The 20,904-nt window shown below is 43.0% G+C and overlaps 1 protein-coding gene across 1 annotated transcript in view; it reads right to left on the bottom strand.

Moving 5' to 3' along the window:
• stat5a (signal transducer and activator of transcription 5a) overlaps positions 1-20,904 on the bottom strand; it is a 79,912-nt gene that overhangs the window by 25,059 nt on the left and 33,949 nt on the right. The window contains exon 2 of the mRNA XM_034089344.2: positions 1,352-3,838. Coding sequence (XP_033945235.1) covers positions 1,352-3,838 — 2,487 coding nt within the window. The remainder of the gene's footprint in view (positions 1-1,351; positions 3,839-20,904) is intronic.

Below are 20,904 nucleotides of genomic sequence, written 5' to 3'. Positions count from 1 at the left end.
CTACTACCTGGTACCATGTTTTGAATGCGAGACGTACATAATCAAGAGGAATGCAGGTCAAAAACCTGGCAGATAAATCCCATCCTCTCTTCAGCCATATTGAGCTTCTGAGCTCAGGGACGCACTTTAAAGTAACTCAGGCAACATCAATATTCTTACAAAATTCAAGCTACATACATTTAAGTGACCTTTAATGTGCTACCATTTGCTTGTCTGATTTTAGTGTTGTTTTGTCTTGTGTTTAGTGAGCCATTAAGAAGCCAGAGGAGTTATTTGTCTTATGTTTGCCCATTATTTATGGGAAAACGTCATAATGTAAGTTGTCTTGTTTGGTAACTACATTGCCAAAGTACTTTGTTATACATTGAGAATATTACCAAAGCATAATTGTGTACTGAACAAATGAAACTATCATCGTACCACACCCTTCAGTCATCACAAACCAAAAGAAACATGCACTAAAAGGCTTCTGCTACAGGTCATCTGACAATTCAATGCTGCGGTTTCTCAGTTTTTTTTTTTTTTAAATTGGTTCACTAAGTGCCTAGCAACATAGTCTTCTCCCTTTGGCAGTAATTGTCTCTCATTAATGATTACACTATTCATAAACCTCCTAATTGTACATCAATGTTACTTTATTACCGATCTCTTGTACTACATTAATACAGAACAATTAGTCACAAGACTATATCCACAACAATTAAAATGATCCCAACCAGAAACACTTACATCAGTTTTGACCTACTGAAGCAATTAAAGGTTATGTGGTTATACTTGGTGAAAATGGCTTTTCTGTCTTTTCACATCTTAACTTTAAACCCAATAGAAAAATAAACATGAAGAATCTACTGTAACATGACATATTTTGTTCACAATATTTCTATGGAGATTGCTAAGGAAATGATGTGCCTGCGGGCAAAACCTGTAAGTGCATACAGTAGATTTGAGCTGTCATTGTCTCCAGCAAAGCCTCAGCAGTATAAGTTATAATAATGTTATGCAGTTTGAAGAAAAGGAACAGCTCTGCAATATTGCCAATGGTAAGCCATTTACACACTGGACATCCAATTTAGTTAGCAGAAGGCAAGTGCAACCAATATTTTTTTACGGCACTGGGATCTGAAGTTTTGCTGTCTTTACCCAGTAAAATGTTAAATTATTTAATTAAACTTTTAGACTACAACCCATCAATAGTAACAAAGAGTGATATATTACTCTATTTTACCTGTACAGCATTATCAACATTGATAACCTTTTGCAAAATGTAAATCTCCTGCTCTACACAACCCAATGTGTCATTTGTAATGGTTTTATGATAAATGTTTAGTACTTTAAGTATGTAGTCACTTACCTGCACATTTTCTCTGAGGTCTGTGGCCTCCCTGAGGGGCTGGGTGGAAGCTCTGAAGAGTTCGTCCACCACTTTGATCCCTGTGGTCTTGGTGGTGGTGTACTCCCGGGCCTTCCTACCCTTCCTGACTGACATACCCCTCTTATGAGCCTTTCCTCCACCCCGCCTGTTGGTGATGGCTACATGGACAAAAAGAGTTGTGTTTGGTAGGAACTCTCCTGTCAGAGATTGTAGAGGGACATGTCTGTAGCCTGGCTGTAGGCACTCAAATGGGATGGTGTACTGGCCAATGAACTCATCGCCAATGTAGTCGTCATCCAGCACGACAAAGCGCAGTACTGCAAGTTCTGGCAAATTGATCTGGAATTCAAAACTCTCATCAAAAATAGGGTTGTCACCATTCTGAGACACAGTCTTGGTTCTCTGTTCAGCACAGTCAGCTGGGATGCCGTGAATCTCCACATATATGTAGGGCTCCACAACATCACCCTTGGCTGCAGAGCCACGAGGCTTGGGCAGATTCTGCCCACTGATGACCTTAATGTGAAGAAGCTGAGCAGACACGCCTGGCAGCGAGTCACGAGCATTGGCACTGAAGTAGGACACCTCCTCCCTCATGATGGCTGGCCGCAAAACATACCCACAGTTACCATTCTGCCTGAACCAGCCAAGGTTGAGGTCCATCATGAGGCCTGGGGTTTGGTAGTTCATGGCTACTATCTGGCAGCCACACTTCCAGAAGTCTTGGGGGTTCATGTTGCTGGCATCAATTCTCATTGGTGTGGGATATACCCTGGAGAGATAGCGCTTGTTATAACAGACAAATTCCTCTGGAAACTCATTGGCATATCTGTTTGCATCTACCTCATTGAAGGAGCAGATGTCCCAATGTTTTTGGTCTCTCTTAGAGATCTCAAAGTCCCTAAACTGGACTGACTTGCAGAGAGTTACGAGGTCAGAGAGCTCCCTGCACAGCCTCAGTCTCTTGTAGCTTAATCCATTGAGCTGGTCCTTCTCATTACCTCCCACTCTTCGAGACATTTCCAGACCCTCCTCCTCATCCGTCACATCACCCTCAACATCAGTGCAGTTGGGCGGTAACTTCTTACCCTTGATGAGGATTTTACATTTGAGTTTCTCAGGGGAGGGGAGGTATATATCCTCCTTGTTTGGGGGCTCAACACACAGCTTGTCCCCAATAATCTTCTTCATATGCTGCGCCATGACTCTCTGTTGAGGGATGCAGCAATGGGTCACCAGGCAGAGAATCAGGGGATACTCAGAGCTCTCAAAAGCATATTGGTTTATGATGTCCAGGACTTTAGAGAAAGCTAGATGTGAGGCTACAGAACTACCCACATACACAACTGGTTCATTATCAGGGCCATCCCATACAATGACCTCAATGCTGCGACAGCCCATTCTTAGAGCTCGGATGTAGCTGCTGATATCTGCAGATCCCCAGAAATGGTCTTCCAGAAGTGAGGCATTATGTGACGAGTTGATGTAGTAGTGGGAAAGAGGCTGGCTCATATCCTGGCACACACGTTTGTGTTGAGGGTCAAAGATGTGGCATTCAGAGGAGAGGAGGTAGTGTGTAAAGCCGTCAATGGAGAGGTAGGCCCTCTCCCTACCTTCGGCGGATGGCTCAAACTTTTGAACAATTTCCCGGCACATGTCGTCTGTTACTGCTTCCACACCCTGCTCCACCTCCACAAATAGCATCAGATCTTTACTGTCCAGATATTCCTTGTTACTGGAGAACTGTACCATTAGGAAGAAGATCTCTGGTCGTGTGCAGAGCTCACAGTAGGCCTCTACAAAGGTGTCCATGTTAATTGCCTCTCCATATTGGTCTTTAGCTTTCTGGAGTTCCTTGAACTTCAGCTCTATCCTAGACTCTTTCATACCAGGGTTGAGCCCCTTGATTATCTGGGTGGCCCTGAACAGATCTATGTGTCCTTCCTTTTCCATATCTGCCAGCTCAAACACTGAGCCAATCCAAGATGTTCGAAGACTCGGTTGGCTTGGTTCCACCATATTCACCGTGTGCCGGCCATAAGACACCAGATATCTCAGGCCCATCACCCAGGTGCTGACAACATCGGCTGTACTGGCTACCAAATCTAAGGACTCATAGTTATCCCCATAGATGATTGAGAAGGCGCATTCATCAGGGAACTGGTCTGAGAGACCATTACTGCGGAGAACTGGAGTTTTCTTTCCCAAACGCACCTCCTTAATGCCCTTTATCTCCAGTTTTGCTTTCTCTGAATCTTTCTTGGATGGTTCCCAACGGAGCCAGTGCATGTCTGGATCCAGCAGGAAATATCGGTTGTACATGCGTGAGTTGGAGCGCACCTTCTTCATCTCACAACCCTCCATCATGAAGGCCATGCAAGCAGCTGTGCTGTTGATCTTGCGGTCACTTGGCATTGAGCTGAAGGACACTGTTTTCTTCCTCACCTGCCTCTGTTTGGAACCATCCTGGAAAAAGAATAGGGGTGGGGTGGTAGGGAAGACAAGGATTTCATGGTTAAACTTTGTAACTGAATGCACGAAACAGCAGTGTACTGAAAAGTACAGGTTTACTGTGCACATGGCAAAAAACAACCATGATTTATTATAATACAAGGCTAAAAGCATCATAGTTACTTATTTGCTTGCTAAAATGCATATCTCCTTGTCTTATTGTTCTCCTCATCTTTTAAATTGCACAACTTTATGTAAGGGTAGATTAACTTCTGGGGCTTTCCTCTGCACAAATTGGATTATGCTGTTATTCATGAGGTCTGTTTCTGTTTGAAACAGGACTTCTTGCTCTAATGATGGGTTACACAACTGGAGATACAATTTTGCTTTGGCTCAAGTCACAAGGGTTTATCTCTCGGACAAAGTTAAGGCTTAAAATTGGCTTCAAGTTACCTTATAACTGCAAATGATATGTGGTTAAATACTCATCATGTGCGCGCGAATACATGCCCATTCCAATGACATGTTTCTCTTTATATCCAAGGCAAAACCAAAGTAAAATAAAAATAAGTAAAACAGATGTGCCAAACATCACCTGTCACACACCACCTGACAATGCTGCACTTTTTCAGCTTTTAGGTCATGAGCCTGGCTGGCAGAAAGCAGACAGACAACACTGCCCTACGTATTTCCACACAAAGTCGTGGTTAGCTAGATAGCCTGAATGCAAATGGCCTGGTTTGGGCTTGGAAAAAAGACTTGTTGAATAATGCAAACCACATAGAAGAGAACATAAAAATCTAAACTCAACCCCAATTTACTGTTGCATATTAAATATTCCAGTCTTCAAGTCATTGTTGGAATTCAGATGACAAATTATTTTAAACACAATTTTGTCAGTGGTGTCGTTTGATTTCTTGCAAAACCTCCAATATTCCTTGTTTCATGTCTGTTTAGCATCTTTAGTTCAAAGAAAGAAAGCTTGAAATAGCATGGAGCCGCAGGGCAGTGAGCATGTCTTCCCCCTAGGTCTGATGGATCTGTCCTGAGTGTGGTTCAACTGTAATCACAGTGAAATCCATCTGGAACATCCATCTTCCCCCTGACGATCAGAGGCAGATGACATGCGACACCTTACAGCGGTTAATGAGCACCACTTGATGCAAAGCTGAAGATATGACATGATCATCACTCTCTGCTTTTGCCCTTGTTTTACGACCTCATCTCTTCCCCCAACTCAAAGTCATAATTTACAAATATGTAATAAAGATACATATCATTATACAATGTGATGGAAATAGCTTTTGGAAAATCTAGTCAGTGGCTTCATTGTTTTACACCAGATGGTGTGCTGTGGCCTGATGATGCTAAGACCACCCAGGTCAAAACCATTGCTCACTATGTGTTAGAATAGTTATTCAACCATTTATGTTCTCCCCCCAGAGATGTTTGCATGCAATCGTTAGTGCCAAGACCCACAGGCACATGGTATTGCATGTACCCTTGCCAAGACTGTGAGGGTAAAGGGGGTTGCTATTGGTTCAGCTGGGGGACAATACAATTCCTACACTTTCACAGAGGTAACATAGGGCTTAAAATAACTGCATCTTTGTCTCTTTTTTTATGCCATTGATTCCTCCGCCCACAACCTATCATGGTGCCTGTAGTTGAAGATAAATCTGGAGGATGCTGTCAAGAGATCACAGAACAACATAAATGTCATGTTCTTTTGTTTCACTATCCAGCTCTTTTAGCCTTGTATGAGGAAAAACGTGTCTTGCCTATTTGAGAAAAAAGTCCCAAAACACAGTTGGTCACTCATCTGCTTTGTTATTTTGCAGTATGCACAAATCAATGTGGTATTAGGGATATTTGAAGAAAGTTCTGTGAGATAGAACGCAGACTGAGCAAGTGGCAAGAGACGGAGATTTGTTCAGGTCTGATTGATTCCAGGCATTCTTTACGGAAGTGCTGGAGCCACACGGGGTCAAGGAGTGCAAGGGTAATCTTGTGTCTCATTAACATGCTGTTACAATTAAGTAGACAGCCAGGTCGGATGACATGCTGCTCAGCTCCAGCCTCTCAATCAAAACAAGAAGGCAGAACGTATCTTTAGGGGTTGCTTCACACACTACTAAATTATTCTTATTGAATCTAAATTCAAAATCATAAGGCTAGTGATCTACAGTAGAGGTAAAGAAAATTATCTCTTGGCTTGCCAGAAATATGTGGGTGAACTGTGTATTCACATATATCAAAAGATAAGGACCAACCTTTTTTTTAAAAACGTTTTCATTTTAGAGTTAGGGTCATTTTATATTAAAGTGTGTGTGTGGTGTGTGTGTGTGTGTGTGTGTGTGTGTGTGTGTGTGTGTGTGTGTGTGTGTGTGTGTGTGTGTGTGTGTGTGTGTGTGTGTGTGTGTGTGTGTGTGTGTGTGTGTGTGTGTGTGTGTGTGTCAGTGCTTCTGGCTAGGCTGCCTGTTGCAGCTGTGAAGTGGGGGTATTTCGGTAATCTTCCACACCTCCCCCATCCCCTTTCCTGTGCTGTGGCCGCCCGGGGCTGGGTCAAACACTCCCTGATGTAAGGGTGAAGCTGCTGTGGATGGGGCAGAGAGTGGGACGAGTCCACTGACTTCCTCTGAAGGGCGGTGGTATATGTCACACTCGCTTTACCTCCTGTCACTGTTGTCACACCCTGACGCTGGGCACCATGAGCAGCACCACATGGGGAACTTAACTCCAGGGAGGCAATTAATGCTACATGAGCTCTCAGGTTGCCTGTTGCACTGCAGAGCCCCGCTGAGTGGAGTATGCCAACACAATAACTCTATAGGATGGTACTGCAGGGCACAATAGACAAGCTATTTTCAGAGACTTCTTAACTATAATAATCATAATTCCGATGTTATAGTTATTTCCTCTCTAAACCAATATGCTGTTGATCTTGTTTTAGCTTTTCTGTTCTGCACTGTCCTGGATCCTGGAGTGCAGCACTAGATAAAAAAAGGAATGCCTGCCCAATGAAGCTGCAACACAAGCACCTCAATAAAAAACTGAAACGGCTTCCTCGGCTCCCTGATGATTTTTAATGTCAGAAAGCACCAACTAAAAACTAAAAACTCCTTTTGCTTTTGCTCAACATTTGAAAGTTCAAAAGAGAATATTGGTCAGCCATTGGACTATAAACTGTTGGTTTGAGCAGTGTGCGGAGCTTTTCAACCCGCTTTTAAACACATGGAGTATGAATCTTAGCCCTAAGGGTCTTCCTGTGGGACGCTGGACACACTGCCCCTTTCACTACCCACTGGCCCACTTCCTCCCCATCCCACCAAACCTCAAACAATCCCCTATCCTATCTCCACTCCAAAAAAGGGGTCGGCACACTCGGCAGAAAGTAGTCAGGCACGGCTAAGTTCCTCTCGCCCACAGAGTTACTGTGTCATGTGTGTGTGCAGTGAGAATAAGGCAACAGGGGAGCGTGGGTATTGCAGTCAGAACAGAGCAGAGCCCTCTTGATGACGTACTCTCCAAGATGTGAGTCACAGTATATTGTGTTGTCTTTGCCTGCATGTGTGCTGAGGGATCATAGGATAAGTGTCTACACACATATAGGACATGCTGACAGACGACTTGTCACAGCTACGCCACATTACACAACAAATGCCCATATTGACATGTCAAACACTGAGAAATCAAACACTCACAGACACCACAAAGACATGCTTACAGAAATGTGATGCTCAAGCGATATGTCAAAATGCCCTGTGTTATCCTGAGTAGCTAACACTTTTTCAATCTCTGACATTACCTACAGTTAAACATATCTTCCCCTTTATTTTTTGATTAATGATTTTCAAAAAAGTAGCTGTCGTTCATGCAAGTGCTTTCTGGATGAACGATGAAGCAATACTTCACCGTCTCCAGGTTGAATCATTTCAACTATTTCAATCAACTTTTTATTTAAATCTGTACTTTTGCATATGAATTCTCAAATACATTATGAATTACAGCACAATCTAAATCGACATGTGAAGGTCATATGATAGTCATGAGTGTTGTCTTTTTTTGGGATCCTTCACTTCAGAAGCACTTAAAGAGAAGAGCCAAAGAGCCTTGAAGGATTTCACAGCTCAGTAAGCCCCAGCGTGCTTGCATGAGGTAGGTGGGAGGTCATCTTGAGAACATCCCTTCCCCTCCTCATGTCTACCCCCGGGCCCCACCCATCCAACATCCAAGATGGTTACTCAAACTGACATCTGAATCATGCCGCGCAGAGTTAAGGAAGACGTTATTCAGCCTCTAACAGACTCTACTCCAGAAATCTGGGAAAGAATCGGAGAGTAAAGTGGATGTATGCTGAGATTGTGTATGTGCAAGAAAGAGTGATTGACGGTGATTGAGAAAGAGAGAAGTTTAATGAGCAGACTTAATTTGTTTAGTTGTTTTGGCGATGCTGTTAAACCTCAATGACAATAAAGCTAATTAAATCAAATTGAAAAGCTGAATTGTCATCGGGGGAAAAGGAGGAGAGTGAGGGAGAGACAAATACAATGTCAGTAACATTTTTGCCAGGCAGGATGGCATTGTTATATAAGCGTCTCCAAATTCAAAACAGATTTTTCCGGAATAAGAGATGCGAGGGAGGGATGGAGAGAAAAAAAACGAGAGGGAAAGAGAGTCAGGGGGAGAGAGAAGTCTGGCTGTCACTGTAATCTCTCATGTGGGCGACTGCTTTAATCTGAGTTAGCCGCAAATCGTGCAACTCATCGCACCATCTTCACCATCATATTTCGCAAAGCGTAATATTTTATAGGCAACAAAATTGAAGGTCTGAGAGGGGATACAAGATGGAAGAATCAAGGGTGAGCATGAATGGATCAACCTAGGGTGTTTCTCAATGTCGAGGAAGGTTGCTCCAGAGCCACTATTTCAAGCATACTACGCCATCGAGTGCCGCCGAAGGACTGTTCCAATGTCCAGCATACTTGGAATTCTACCGAGGCCGGCGTACTTCGTAGCGAGAAATTTAGAGGCTGCACATGTGTAGAATCCGGTCTTAAAATCCCCACAATGCTTTGCGCACGGACCAATTTCCAAATCTTTGGCGGTAATCGTGCTCCATTTAAGGCGGGGCCTCGCATATGACGCACACCTGTTAGCCTGTTCCACAATTCTTCGTTTTCCGAGGCTAGGATGGATTCTTGCCTCGCTTCTGAAGCAAGTGACTCGGAAGACATGTGCTACCAAGCAAGCGTCCTCGACTTTGAGAAACACCCTTATTCTCATAAGGGTGGTCCATTGTGCTTTCTGCTACCTTGAAGATAAAGCCCCAGTTCTGAGGTCAACACTTTTTCCATGCTCCTTTTTTAAGGTGAAATTCTCCAGAGAACTGTGAACATCTGAAGACCACTAATTACTGGCCCACTGAGATTGTAGCTCAATGCTATCGAGCCGTGGAACCACAGTAAAAAGCAACGAGTGTTGCCGTTCCGCTTAGATAATTCAGCCACGAAGCATTTGTGTTTAAGAGTCCATTTATTTCCACTATCCGTCATGGGACCACTCAATACATTCAGTATGCTATATATATGCTATATATTCAGGTTTGGTCATAAATCATATGGCACCTTTCCGTGTTCGATGCACATTCGAATGCACACAATGTCAGGCTCTCCGGTGGATTCTCCATCGCAACGCCCTCGCTCTCCCCAGCTGCTTCCCATCGCCTCTCGTCACCGATGGGGCCAATTATTTCCCGCAGAACCCATTTCATAAGCTCAGATTGGACTGCATGTGTGCTTGCGTGTTGCTAAGCATGATGGAGTGAGACAAAGGGAGAATTAGTCTTTTGCAGGGTCAAGTCACATCCAGTTGACTGAGGAGATTTCCTCACAGTCAGCTTTCGGCCTTATCGGTGTGTGTTGGTCCTCGTCCGTTTGCATCATGTCTGCTGTCGGCTCCCACTCACTCTAAGTGATTGTGTGTCTGTCAGGTCATGTTGGTAATTCTGTAGAAGCATTGTTAACTAATAACAGAGTAATCTTTGTAAATAGAAGAGAGGGGGGGGGGGGGACAGGAAGGGTTTGTTTGTCCCTGGATTCCCTTCCAAATGTTCTCTCATCTGTTATGACTGGTTTAGCAGAGGATGTTTGAAGGTTGTTTAATCAATTCATATTCAGAATTGTTATCTCACACGTCTTCCTTTGATACTGGCATGCGCTGTCAGGAACTTTGGATAAATCTATTCATCACATGGCACACTGTTGCTGTCAGATGGGAATCTTAATCTTCTCAAGCATCCAAAGGTTTCCATTGCTTAAAGCTGCAGTCTGGACCTTTACACATTGGTGTTGCACATTGCACATTTTTGAATAACTTTGAAATACTTGAAATGATACTGTGAGTATTTGTTTGGCTTCTGCATAGGAACAAGATAATTATTTTGTCTTTATGAGTAGGTTATTTACTTCCTGTGCAAGTACTACGATGTTTGTATCTCTTGATCATCATAGATCACAGGTTGATACATTTTCCATGAGCCAAAGACACATTTCACAGTATATGGAGCACAACAGTTTTACTTCCCAGCCAATAAAGTAAAGAGAGTCAATAGAATTGGAGTTTATTCTTTTTGCAGGGTTTTCATCCGACAACAGCCTTATGCTTACTTTCTGACAGCTGTGTGCCAAGTCCCTGACAGTTATCGCAACCGGCGACACTCATCGACTCCTATCAGATATAACTATGTGCAGTACTCCCTCGTGGTCGGCATTGCTTTAATTAAACAGTGTTGTCTGATCTCAAAGCATTCCTCCCATTACATTCATTACCACTGTGTTTTCTCATTTCCCAAAATGGTTTTCCTCCACAGGCACCGGATCTGTGGCTGTGTTTGCCAACAACTGGCAGGGTTTGTGGAGTGTGACATCAAAGTGTGTTTGCCACTCTATGATGAGCAATGAAAGGATATTGGTTGATTATGGTGCTTTAACACCTGGGTCTTTTCATCAGTCATCTCCTTTTACTTTCTATTGTTTGCTTTCCTATTTTGTCGTTCTCCCCATCACTCAATCATGCATCTATTAGTTCCTGAATTTATTTATTTTCTCACTCTGTCTGGCCCTGTCCAGAACTGGTATCAACATGAAACATTGGAGGCCCAATCACAAATGGACAACTGTAAAACTTAATTAATAAAGGGTACTCTTCTTATTATTTTGCTTCTGTAAGTACAGGTGTATGCACTCAAGATGCAAAAAGGAGGTATTGAGATCAAATATTTTCTTAACATTAATATTATAAATTGTTACAGAAAGAGTGAATGTTGTGTTTTGGATGTTTTTTTATCATACTGTCGATTATGTGTCTCTCTGCGCAGATATTACACGTTCCAACCTGCTCGTATGAGCTCTGTGCTCAAGGTGAAATATATAAAATATATATGCGCTCTGCCGACACTGCCCACATCGTAATGCCAGGTATGTACTGACGCACTTAGAGATATCCATTATTATCAGAATATCAAAAATGGATGTTAATGCCAGGTCTCTTTATATCCTTTCATATAGCACCAATAAAGAGATCAGATGTATACTGGGAAACAATAAAGGTCAGACTGGTGGTGTGCCGATGATTCCATCCTGTGGAAAATGATCCATCTCTTCCTCAATAACATCTGACAGCAGCAGGCTGTTTTAAACCCTTTCACAATGAATCGTCTGCCTGGGCTCCGGGTGCAATAAAAGAGGAAGCCAGAGGAATTCATATGGGTACTAGCACGCACACACAGAGGATGTGAACATTTTTCTACGTGTCTATGTTAGACGCCAACTCACTTTGAACAGGAAGTGAGAATTTTGCAGTGGGTTTAATGTGCAACGCTACCAGATATAGCCTTCCTCTGATCCACTTCCAATGAAACTTTGCACGGGACCTCTCTGACCATAAACAGTCCTCAGCGCTGCAGCGTGGCTGACACCGACATGTTTATCACAGTCAGACAACGGGAAGCTGAGGATGAGCGGGAAGCTGATTAATAACAAATGTCACCCTGCCAGTCCATGTGCCACACATCTCCGCGGCATTTACCCTCCACCTCAGACACAATGCTCGTCTGACAAAAGATTACAGGCAACTGTGAAAGAAAGAGGGAAATAGGAGACATACTATCTGTGCAGTGTAAAAGAAGAAAAATGCAGTATTTTAAGGCCCAAAAACATTTGAGATGTTCAAGTCAGAGCATGAAAGTTATATAGCTATAAATAAAAACCATTACAGGACAACGAGGCCACGAGTTTCCCGAAGCTCAATCGTTGTCTCTGGGACTGCATGCCCCGGCATCCTCAATACTTCAGCCTGTCAATGCGGCCGCGCAGGCATAACCTTGAATGCCGTCTGCAATGCAGCGATTGGCGAGGAGAGAGAAGTGCCCCCCCCGCCTGCCACCAGAGAGCTTTGCTGCTGCAGTACAGGACACCTCTGCTACACTCCCCTCCTCACCTCGCTTTTTTCCCTCTCTCTTCTACTCCCTGGTCGGGGCCGATGAGTGGTGGAGTTAAAGGAGGAGAAGCATCCTGCTCTGTCCTCTGACAGATGTGCCTTGTGGTCAACACACAACATATACACACACCACAACAACCACATTCTGTCCTTGAAAGCAATTCTGTATTTTTCTCCATCTCTCTTGAAGGTACATTGAAGAGAAACTCACAAAAGGACAAACCACACGATCTGTACATTGATGCCAATTTGTTTGACAATCCTCTTATGTACACCTACACACACCGACACACTCACACACGCACGAACATTGATTCATTGGAGGTACACACACACCTGCTTCCAGGTGCAGCACACTCACTCTCCAAACGCCCCCCATGTATGTATTTTAACATCCACAGCTCAGAAACTATTTGGATGCTGGAGTAGAGAAAGAGGAGGCTAATATTGGCAGGGGTTCAGTGCAGTCCAGTCACCTGTGTAGGAGCAGAGGAGTGTGTGTGGGCAGGAGAGCCTGCACTACAGCTCGGCACACATGGAGCCTTTAGTAAAAGCCATTGTTTTCTTCCAAACCCCCGTCTCTATTCAGCATTTGGCAAAAATAAAACTAGATCTCAGAGCAGGCTTTGATCAATGATGCATTTTCTCTTTGACACATTTCACGCCTGCGTCCGTGAAGCCCACTCAACTCTATAAATAATCCCTGTGAGCCTGATCCTTGGCTGGGCTCCTTCTGTCTCGTCAGGAGGCTGGCAAACCATGGACTGTTCCAATAGAAAAAAGAACCCCGCTTCTCTTTGGTCAGCAGGACCATGAGCTTTCTTACGCAACTCCTTCTCTTTCCATTAGAAACCACTTCATTGGTTGAAAATACTTAAACCATGAATGTTGTGGCCTTGAACATTTTGCATTACATCTATAATGTGTGTCCATGGAACTGCCCCTCCCTACCTCAAGGAACTCCTCGCCCCCCATACCTTCTTGCGGACCACCCGTTCCAGCAACTCCAATTTCCTCAAACCCCCCAGAACTAAGCTCCGTACTATGGGAGACCGGGCCTTCTGCTCGGCTGCTCCCAGCCTGTGGAATGCTCTCCCCGACCAAATGAGAGCACCACAGACCGTGGAGGCTTTCAAAAAAGGCCTCAAAACCCATCTCTTCAAAAGAGCCTTTGCCTAGACATTTTTATCACCCTTTTATTTATTTTTTATTTATTTGTATTGCTTTTTTATTAATTCTACCGTGTTGTGTAATGTTTATTTATACTGTTCATGCTCACTACTTGTAGCACTTCGGGATTTGAATTCAAATATGAAGTGCTTTATAAATGGAACCCATTATTATTATTATAATAATATCATACCAGTTGATGTATTGCAACTGAGTATATTAACTCCAGTTCTGCAGGTGAGTACAAATTTGAGATGCAAGTACATATCTATTATCAAGTATTTTCAATGTCAATTACTTCAAAATTCTTTCTAACTACCTTTCACAGAAAATGTACGTTTTACTATATTGCATTTATTTATATAGCAATATTTACAACATGAGTGAATAAAATATGTAACCAAAAGTAGCTCCATATCAACCCACTACCCCGAAACACTGCTTACACATTAACAGATGAGTTATAATAATCCAATTATGCAATAACACAGTTGACATTGCCAAGGGCCATTCTACGTCATTTGAATGCAGGATTTTAATAATGTATTTTTATGAAGTATAATTGCTACAGTTGCTTGAGTAAGGAATAGTTGTTTCCCCACAGGTTGAAAGACGGACCAGCGATAACTGGTCAAAACTGGGAGAGGATCTCGGCTTAATAGCCTCTGAGCTGACTAACAGTTCATTAGCTTTTACTCATAGTACTGAGACAAATGTAGGACATGGGAGGAAGTGGGTGCTGTGAATGCACAGTGAAGGGAGGGTGGAGGACAGAGTGGTACAATGTGCCCACTTTGCAGAAGAGCTCTGGGTGAAGGTGACCTTTGTGTTTGCCTGGAGCCAGACTGACAGGACTGCAGTGAGGAGCATCAGGACCATCCTGCCTGGTGGATTGAAACTAGTGTTGGATTGGCAGAGGAAAGACATGGGTGTCTCTTCAGGAAGAATGACGGAGGTTGACATGCGAGGGAACAACAGGGAGACCCACCGTTCCTATTTTTAGGGCTAGCTTCACGAAGTAGCGGCGGGTGAGGATTCCCTGGGAGGGAAGTGAACAGCAGGAGAAAAAAGAGGATATGTCAGAAAGTCCTGCTGATATTCTTTGATACAAGCTGACCCAGTTTTGTAAAACAAAGTCCTGGCCTTCAAATTAGACTTAAAGGTCCCCTATTATACTGGTTTTCCTCAATATATTAGATATATACAAAACATGTCTCTGAAGTGTTTGGCTCAAAATACCAAACAGATCATGTAGCATCCCATAATCCCCTCTGTTTCGGCCCTGTTTCAAAAGTGCTGATTCTCTGTCTGTTATTTTAGATGAAAATAAGGAGCCACTCCCCACGACCCTCTGAGATATTTGGTTATAAAGAACACAGTGGTGCTCTAGGAGGAGATTCAGGTGATAAGGTGTGTGTGTGTGTGTGTGTGTGTGTGTGTGTGTGTGTGTGTGTGTGTGTGTGTGTGTGTGTGTGTGTGTGTGTGTGTGTGTGTGTGTGTGTGTGTGTGTGTGTGTGTGTGTGGGGGGGGGGGGGGGGGGGGGGGTTTACCTTGGTTGGTTATTGGCTAATGGTTACACAAGCCAAACAATCGTTATGACATCACAAAGCTGCCGAAATATGATCAGCTCATTTTCAGACAGGTTTTTATACAGTAAATGGACAAAAAGTGAGCGAATCTTTTTTCCTGAAACTTTCGGAATCTCGTCACACAGAGGGGACACATGTTTATGTATAAAATATATGAAAAAGTGGATTTTGCATAATAGGTGACCTTTAATACATCTATCCTGGAGTCAATGCGCTCTTGTTGCTCCAAGGTCACTTGAAGGTGAAGGAGGGAACGGAAAATGAAAGTTCAAAATCCTAAATCTCTTATGGTGTTTTTTTATTTTATGATACCGTGATCTTTAGCAAGCTTTTTAAAGCAGCATCATTTCTCATGCTGTCCCTTTTTCTTAGGCAAGATTGTTACCCTCACAGAACAGATGCAGTGGGCCCAAATCACACAACACAATGTATGTAAGCTTCAGTGACTTGATCCCCATGAGTGGTTTGATATAAAAACTGCCAGTTGACGGGATGTGGAACTCAATCCGCTGCATTATTGTAAAAAGGAAGAACATGTGGAAAGATGAGTGCCTCGGCCACAATCCAGGGATTCCTAAAGACTACCATTTCAAACGCTTCTCAGAAAAAGTTTACTTTCCTTAATCACAAAGTCTCTTTAGGAAAACAAGCATCGACTCTCAGCCTCTCCTACGGCATGGCTCATAAAGTCAAATTCGTTTTGAGATTATTCGAAACCCTTTGTGTTTGTATGAATTGTGATTTGCAATGCAACCTTCAAAATATCATCTTAGCACAACCACACAAGCCAATGTAGATCTACTTAGATTCCACTGCACATAAACACACTAACTCAAAGCTTCAGGGAGAAACTCAAATCCGTATCAAATAGAGGAAGCACCAAAATGAGTCGTTTACATGAGTGAAGCTCTGTTAGGCTATTTTGGTCCTCTGTTGTGTTATCTCTTCATGTGGTTAACTTTACAGCTCCCTGTGGAGCAAGAAAAACCTTGTAGGCTTTAACGAGCAGATACAGAAACCGTACTTCGTGCAGCATAACCACATCAGAGTCTCAGAGAGGACCTGAACGGCCGGGCCCCCAGCTCCAGTCATCACCACTCTCTGCGGGGAGCTATAAGGCCCGATTCCTGCCTTTTTCCCAAACAAGCATCTCTCTGGGGAGGATTTTCCAGCTTGCCTACACCCATCTCGCATTCTCTCAGCAACATTTGTGTTAACAATATTTAGAGATGGAATAGAACATCCAAAACAACAGATTATAATCACTGATGTGGGCCTTATTTCAAATGGTAAAAGCTGTGTCCGAAGGCAAAGCATTAGTCACATCTCTCCAAGGACAACAAAGGCTTTTGTTGGGTTTTTGCTTCATTATGGAGAGGAAATGCAAGTGCTGAATGTGGTACTTGATGCCCTTCAAAAAGAGAAAATGAAAATCTAACTGTGGGGTAGCTGCTTTGACATACCAGGCGGGGGGTGTGTGGGTGTTACAAGGGCTTGGAGGGGGGAACCAGGGTCAGAACAGCGGTTGAGAGCTTCGTAGGGCGGGGAGTGGATGGGAGAGAAAAACACAACACAAAGCTCCATTTATACAAATAAACAGTTTCCCCCTGCAGTGACAGATCAAGCTCAGCCGTGGCTTAGAATAAACACTCCGCATTTAACAATGGAAGACCTAGTCATTTTTCTACCCTCAATAACAAAAACACGTATCTTGCTAGTATGCTAACACACGTAGCAAATGAGCTTGAAAAATCAACACTGTTCCAGTACAGATGGTTTTGGGGTTGACAGTCTCTCTGTGAAACAATAGGTCTTCTCCAGCTTAGTGAATTCAGCAGCATTTGAGGCTGGTCCAGTGGACGGTCACATCCTACGGTGATCTCCCCCCCCCCCCCGACCCCTCCCTTCCTCGTCTTGTATTGGCATCTCTTGCCCAGACCTTAACCGACCCATCTGTGGGATGCTCCATCCTCACCTGGGGCCTCATTTATACAGGGATATACGCTCAAAAAATGGCATACGCCAGTTTCTACGCAATGTTTTCGATTTATAAAATACTAACTTGACGGGAAAATGTGCGGTCCTCCACGCAAACTCTAACCCATGCGTACGCACCAAGCACAAACACGGGAGAGACGAGAAACTGCGACACCGTTGGCAGAAGGAAGAATGGAGAGAAATAATACCAGAAATAAAATGTTCCCTCTCATTTATCATATATGAAGAATTCATTTTTCACAAATTGATTAAAGCCAATCTTAAAATGATTTAACAAACGCCTGTTTAAGACTCCTCAGTGCACACAAAAACATAACTTGGAGAAATAAATAAATACGGATATGTTATTTAAAACCACCTCAAATATGTTGTGCTAATGTTATGAAATGTTCTCTCATAAATGACGCGGTAAGCAGAAGGACAGAATTACGTCTAAACTGACGCCGTTTTGCATTTCTATAGGTTGTAGATACGAGCATGGTTTTATATTTTCTACTAACACGTTTAATCGTGTTTTATGCCGCTTGCCAAGACTTGATAAGTCGCTCGTAAAACACAGGAGGTATGGAAACTAAGAACACCATATGTGGTAAATTGTACAGATAATATAACACAACACATAGTTGTATTTCCTTTAACTGGGGGGGTTGAGATGCACAGGCTGCAGTGGAGACGCTGCGCACAGCTGATCGACAGCTGATCGACAGCTGGGACACAAACCACCAAATACAGAAACATAATTCAGATCCAGTCGTCATGACTCCACTCCAGTTTCTCATCAAGGGGGGTCTCCTGTCCCCGGTATAAACACACTGCCTGAGGAAGGCTATGTGTATTTATTTTTATCATTAACCTTTTTCGGACCACTTATTTATTTATTCTGGTGACGATCCGACCTCCATGCTGCTAACTCTGACACGGTGTGAGATGTCTTTTTTAGCTGTTCTGTCGTCTTTTCCTGCTATCTTCTTCATAAAGTCAGTCAAAATTAATTAATGAATGGGCGTTTCTTTGACTATTTGTAGGCTAACATGGGCGTTACGTGAAGCCCGCAAAAGCTGCACTGCATTTCGAGTCGATTGGGATTTATAAAAGGGAAACCGGCGTAGGAAGTGCCGTACGCACTTTCCTCGCCGGTACGCAATGTTTGGTGAATCGGAAAATGTCGGAAAATATCTGTACCTATTTTTTTTATTTCTACTACGTAAGCAACCTTCCCACGTGAATCCTACGCACGGCGTTATAAATGAGGCCCCAGAGCTTAAAACGCCATCAGTCATGTGGCATCTTTGTTATTTCCCTCCGCCTGTGCTGTTTACCAGAAGTTGTTGAATCACTGGACCGTGCAAGTGGAAGTTCCTTTGTCACTTCCTGTACAAAGCACTTATTGTGATTTAACATGCTGCATCTGCAAGGAACCTGGCTGATTTACTAGACTCATTAAGGACCATCGCTAGCTCTGCACTGCTCCACAGGCTTACTGTGCAGGGGGGATTTAAAGTATTGTGACTAATAATAAAAGCACTGGAAGTTTCCCTACATGGATGTAACGGTACGTCCACACAGCAGCTTTTCAAAAATCTTGATAATCTTGGGGCTGGGCGTGTCTGACAGCTTGGGGATTTTTTGCGAGCAATGCGACCAACAACCAATCACATGAATCTCCCGCCCCCGACATACAAAGCAAAAAACCCCGGGGATTTTATGCGAGCAATATATATATATATAAAAACTCCCCAAACAGGCGAAAACCTACCAGTTTCACCCACTGTCTCTGCCACCTCCCTCCATGCCTGGTTCCTCCGGTTTGTATCCCGTTAATAGTTCTGGTCGTAAAGGACCTTGGTGATTCGCTACCGTAATTTCTCATTTGGAATATGAGGAAATGAACTGCGGTCTGGTTCTCCCTGCTTACACGCGGTTTGATTGGCTAGCGCTTCTACTGTCAGATTTGCATAAACGTGTTTGATTGGCTGACGCTTCCAGCTCAGCTTCAAAAGTTGAACTTTGCTCAACTTTTGAATCCTGGAAATCCTGGACATCCTGGAAATCTTCGCTTCGCTCCCCCACAATGCAGTTTGGCGAAAAGCGAGGCAAAGTGACGTCATCCCCATTCAAAGTCAATGGGTAGAGAAGCGTTGGAAGCGGTGGAAGATTCTTCTGAAGCTGCTGTGTGGACGTACTGCAAGACGAAGTACGTAAGGCCTTCTTCCGTTGCTTTTATCTCCATTTTACTGTATGTCCCATGTATATGTTAATCTTGTCCCTTTATATCTCTGTTTGCATTGGGAGGGAACCTGAAGGACAAGAGGTGTCAAGCAAACACACACTTTACACATATATATATATACATACCATAATGCAAATGCTCTGCAGCTAATCTGATCGAACATGAAGATGGTAGAAGAAAAACAACTGGATTATCCTGAGATGTCATCAGTGAGCAAACATTACATTGTGTTCCACTTTTTTCCTGGTATGAAGTTTTGCTGACTGCTATAATAAACAGGAAGCAAAACAACACAAACATAAAGTCATGTGTACATACATTTCATATCGTTTTTCCACTAGAGTAGCAGGGTATGTACTTGCAAAACACTTAATCATAGCTCTGCATTGTATTGATTTCACAAATGCCTCCTGAGCAGTACCCACACCCTAACAGCTCCATCTGCATCGCGGTGTTCACACAAACATTTCTTCTCATGAGCTACGAGTGCGCTGTGTTGTCAATCAAAATGCAGTTGACTGTGTTTGAGATTACGATCGACTGCCAATTTCTGGTGTGCGAGTAATTGAAATTCATCAGGGCTGACCTTTCTTCAGGAAAGCTCGGCATAGCATTTTTATTTTATTCACAAACACGTCTGTGACAGATAACAGGGAAATTATGAGCAGGAAACAAGATTCACCGAAAGTCCTTTCTTTTTTTCTGGATATTGTCAACACAATAATGAAATGGTAATTCATGGATTCTGAAATGATATGCCTGGGTTATGGAGTTCAGGGACTACAGCAGATGAATACAAAGCTCTGTTACACATGATAACGCATGGTTGGCAGGCAGTGGTTTTGAATGATGACCTTTCATTTACATATAATTGTTCATTTCAAAAAGGCATTTTTAACCACAATTTGCACTAAAGGAAAACTTCCTGCCCTCCACAAATAAAAAGGTCCAATACAAAATAGATGTTTACAGACCATTACCTTCATTAAATTGGAGACAAGTATATTCTCAAGATTTTATAAAAAGTTATGAATCAAGCAAGTGACCAGATCTGATTTCCTTTGTCATGAGAAGCCTTTAAACTGTTTCGTTGTTTCTCTCTATGGGAAGCATAGCCTATTGGCATTCATACAACTATGCAATGTAACAGCTTAATGGCTTACATATTGTGTGCCGACTAAGAAGCATGCATTCCCATCCACATATTTCCTAAATACTGTGAAACTGGACTCAATACCCTAATTTCTCACAGAAGGAGCATTATTTTGTTATAGAGGCTTAGCATCATGCACAAAATAAAACAACAATGGATTGTTAGACAAAAAAAAAAAACTTGTTCTCAAAAATTATAAAAACTTCACAAGGTCACAACACCCCTTTCTCACAGCAGATGTGTTGGTAACTACAGGTAACTACAGACATTAAAGGGGCCCAATTATGCTCATTTTCAGGTTCATATTTGTATATGCATATGCACTCACTTTTGAGAGAGGAGGCCAGCCGAAATTGGCATCCCTTGGTGAAAAGAAATTGATGGATTGACCAATCAGATGAGGCTACCGTCATGCCCCTGCCAACCTGTGATTGGTCAGGGC

The sequence above is a fragment of the Pseudochaenichthys georgianus genome, chromosome 8 (genome assembly GCF_902827115.2).
Source record: "Pseudochaenichthys georgianus chromosome 8, fPseGeo1.2, whole genome shotgun sequence".
NCBI classification, from domain to species: Eukaryota; Metazoa; Chordata; class Actinopteri; order Perciformes; family Channichthyidae; genus Pseudochaenichthys; species Pseudochaenichthys georgianus.
The sequence above is the reverse complement of the archived record's forward strand: the minus strand, read 5'-3'. Positions and strand labels throughout refer to the sequence as shown.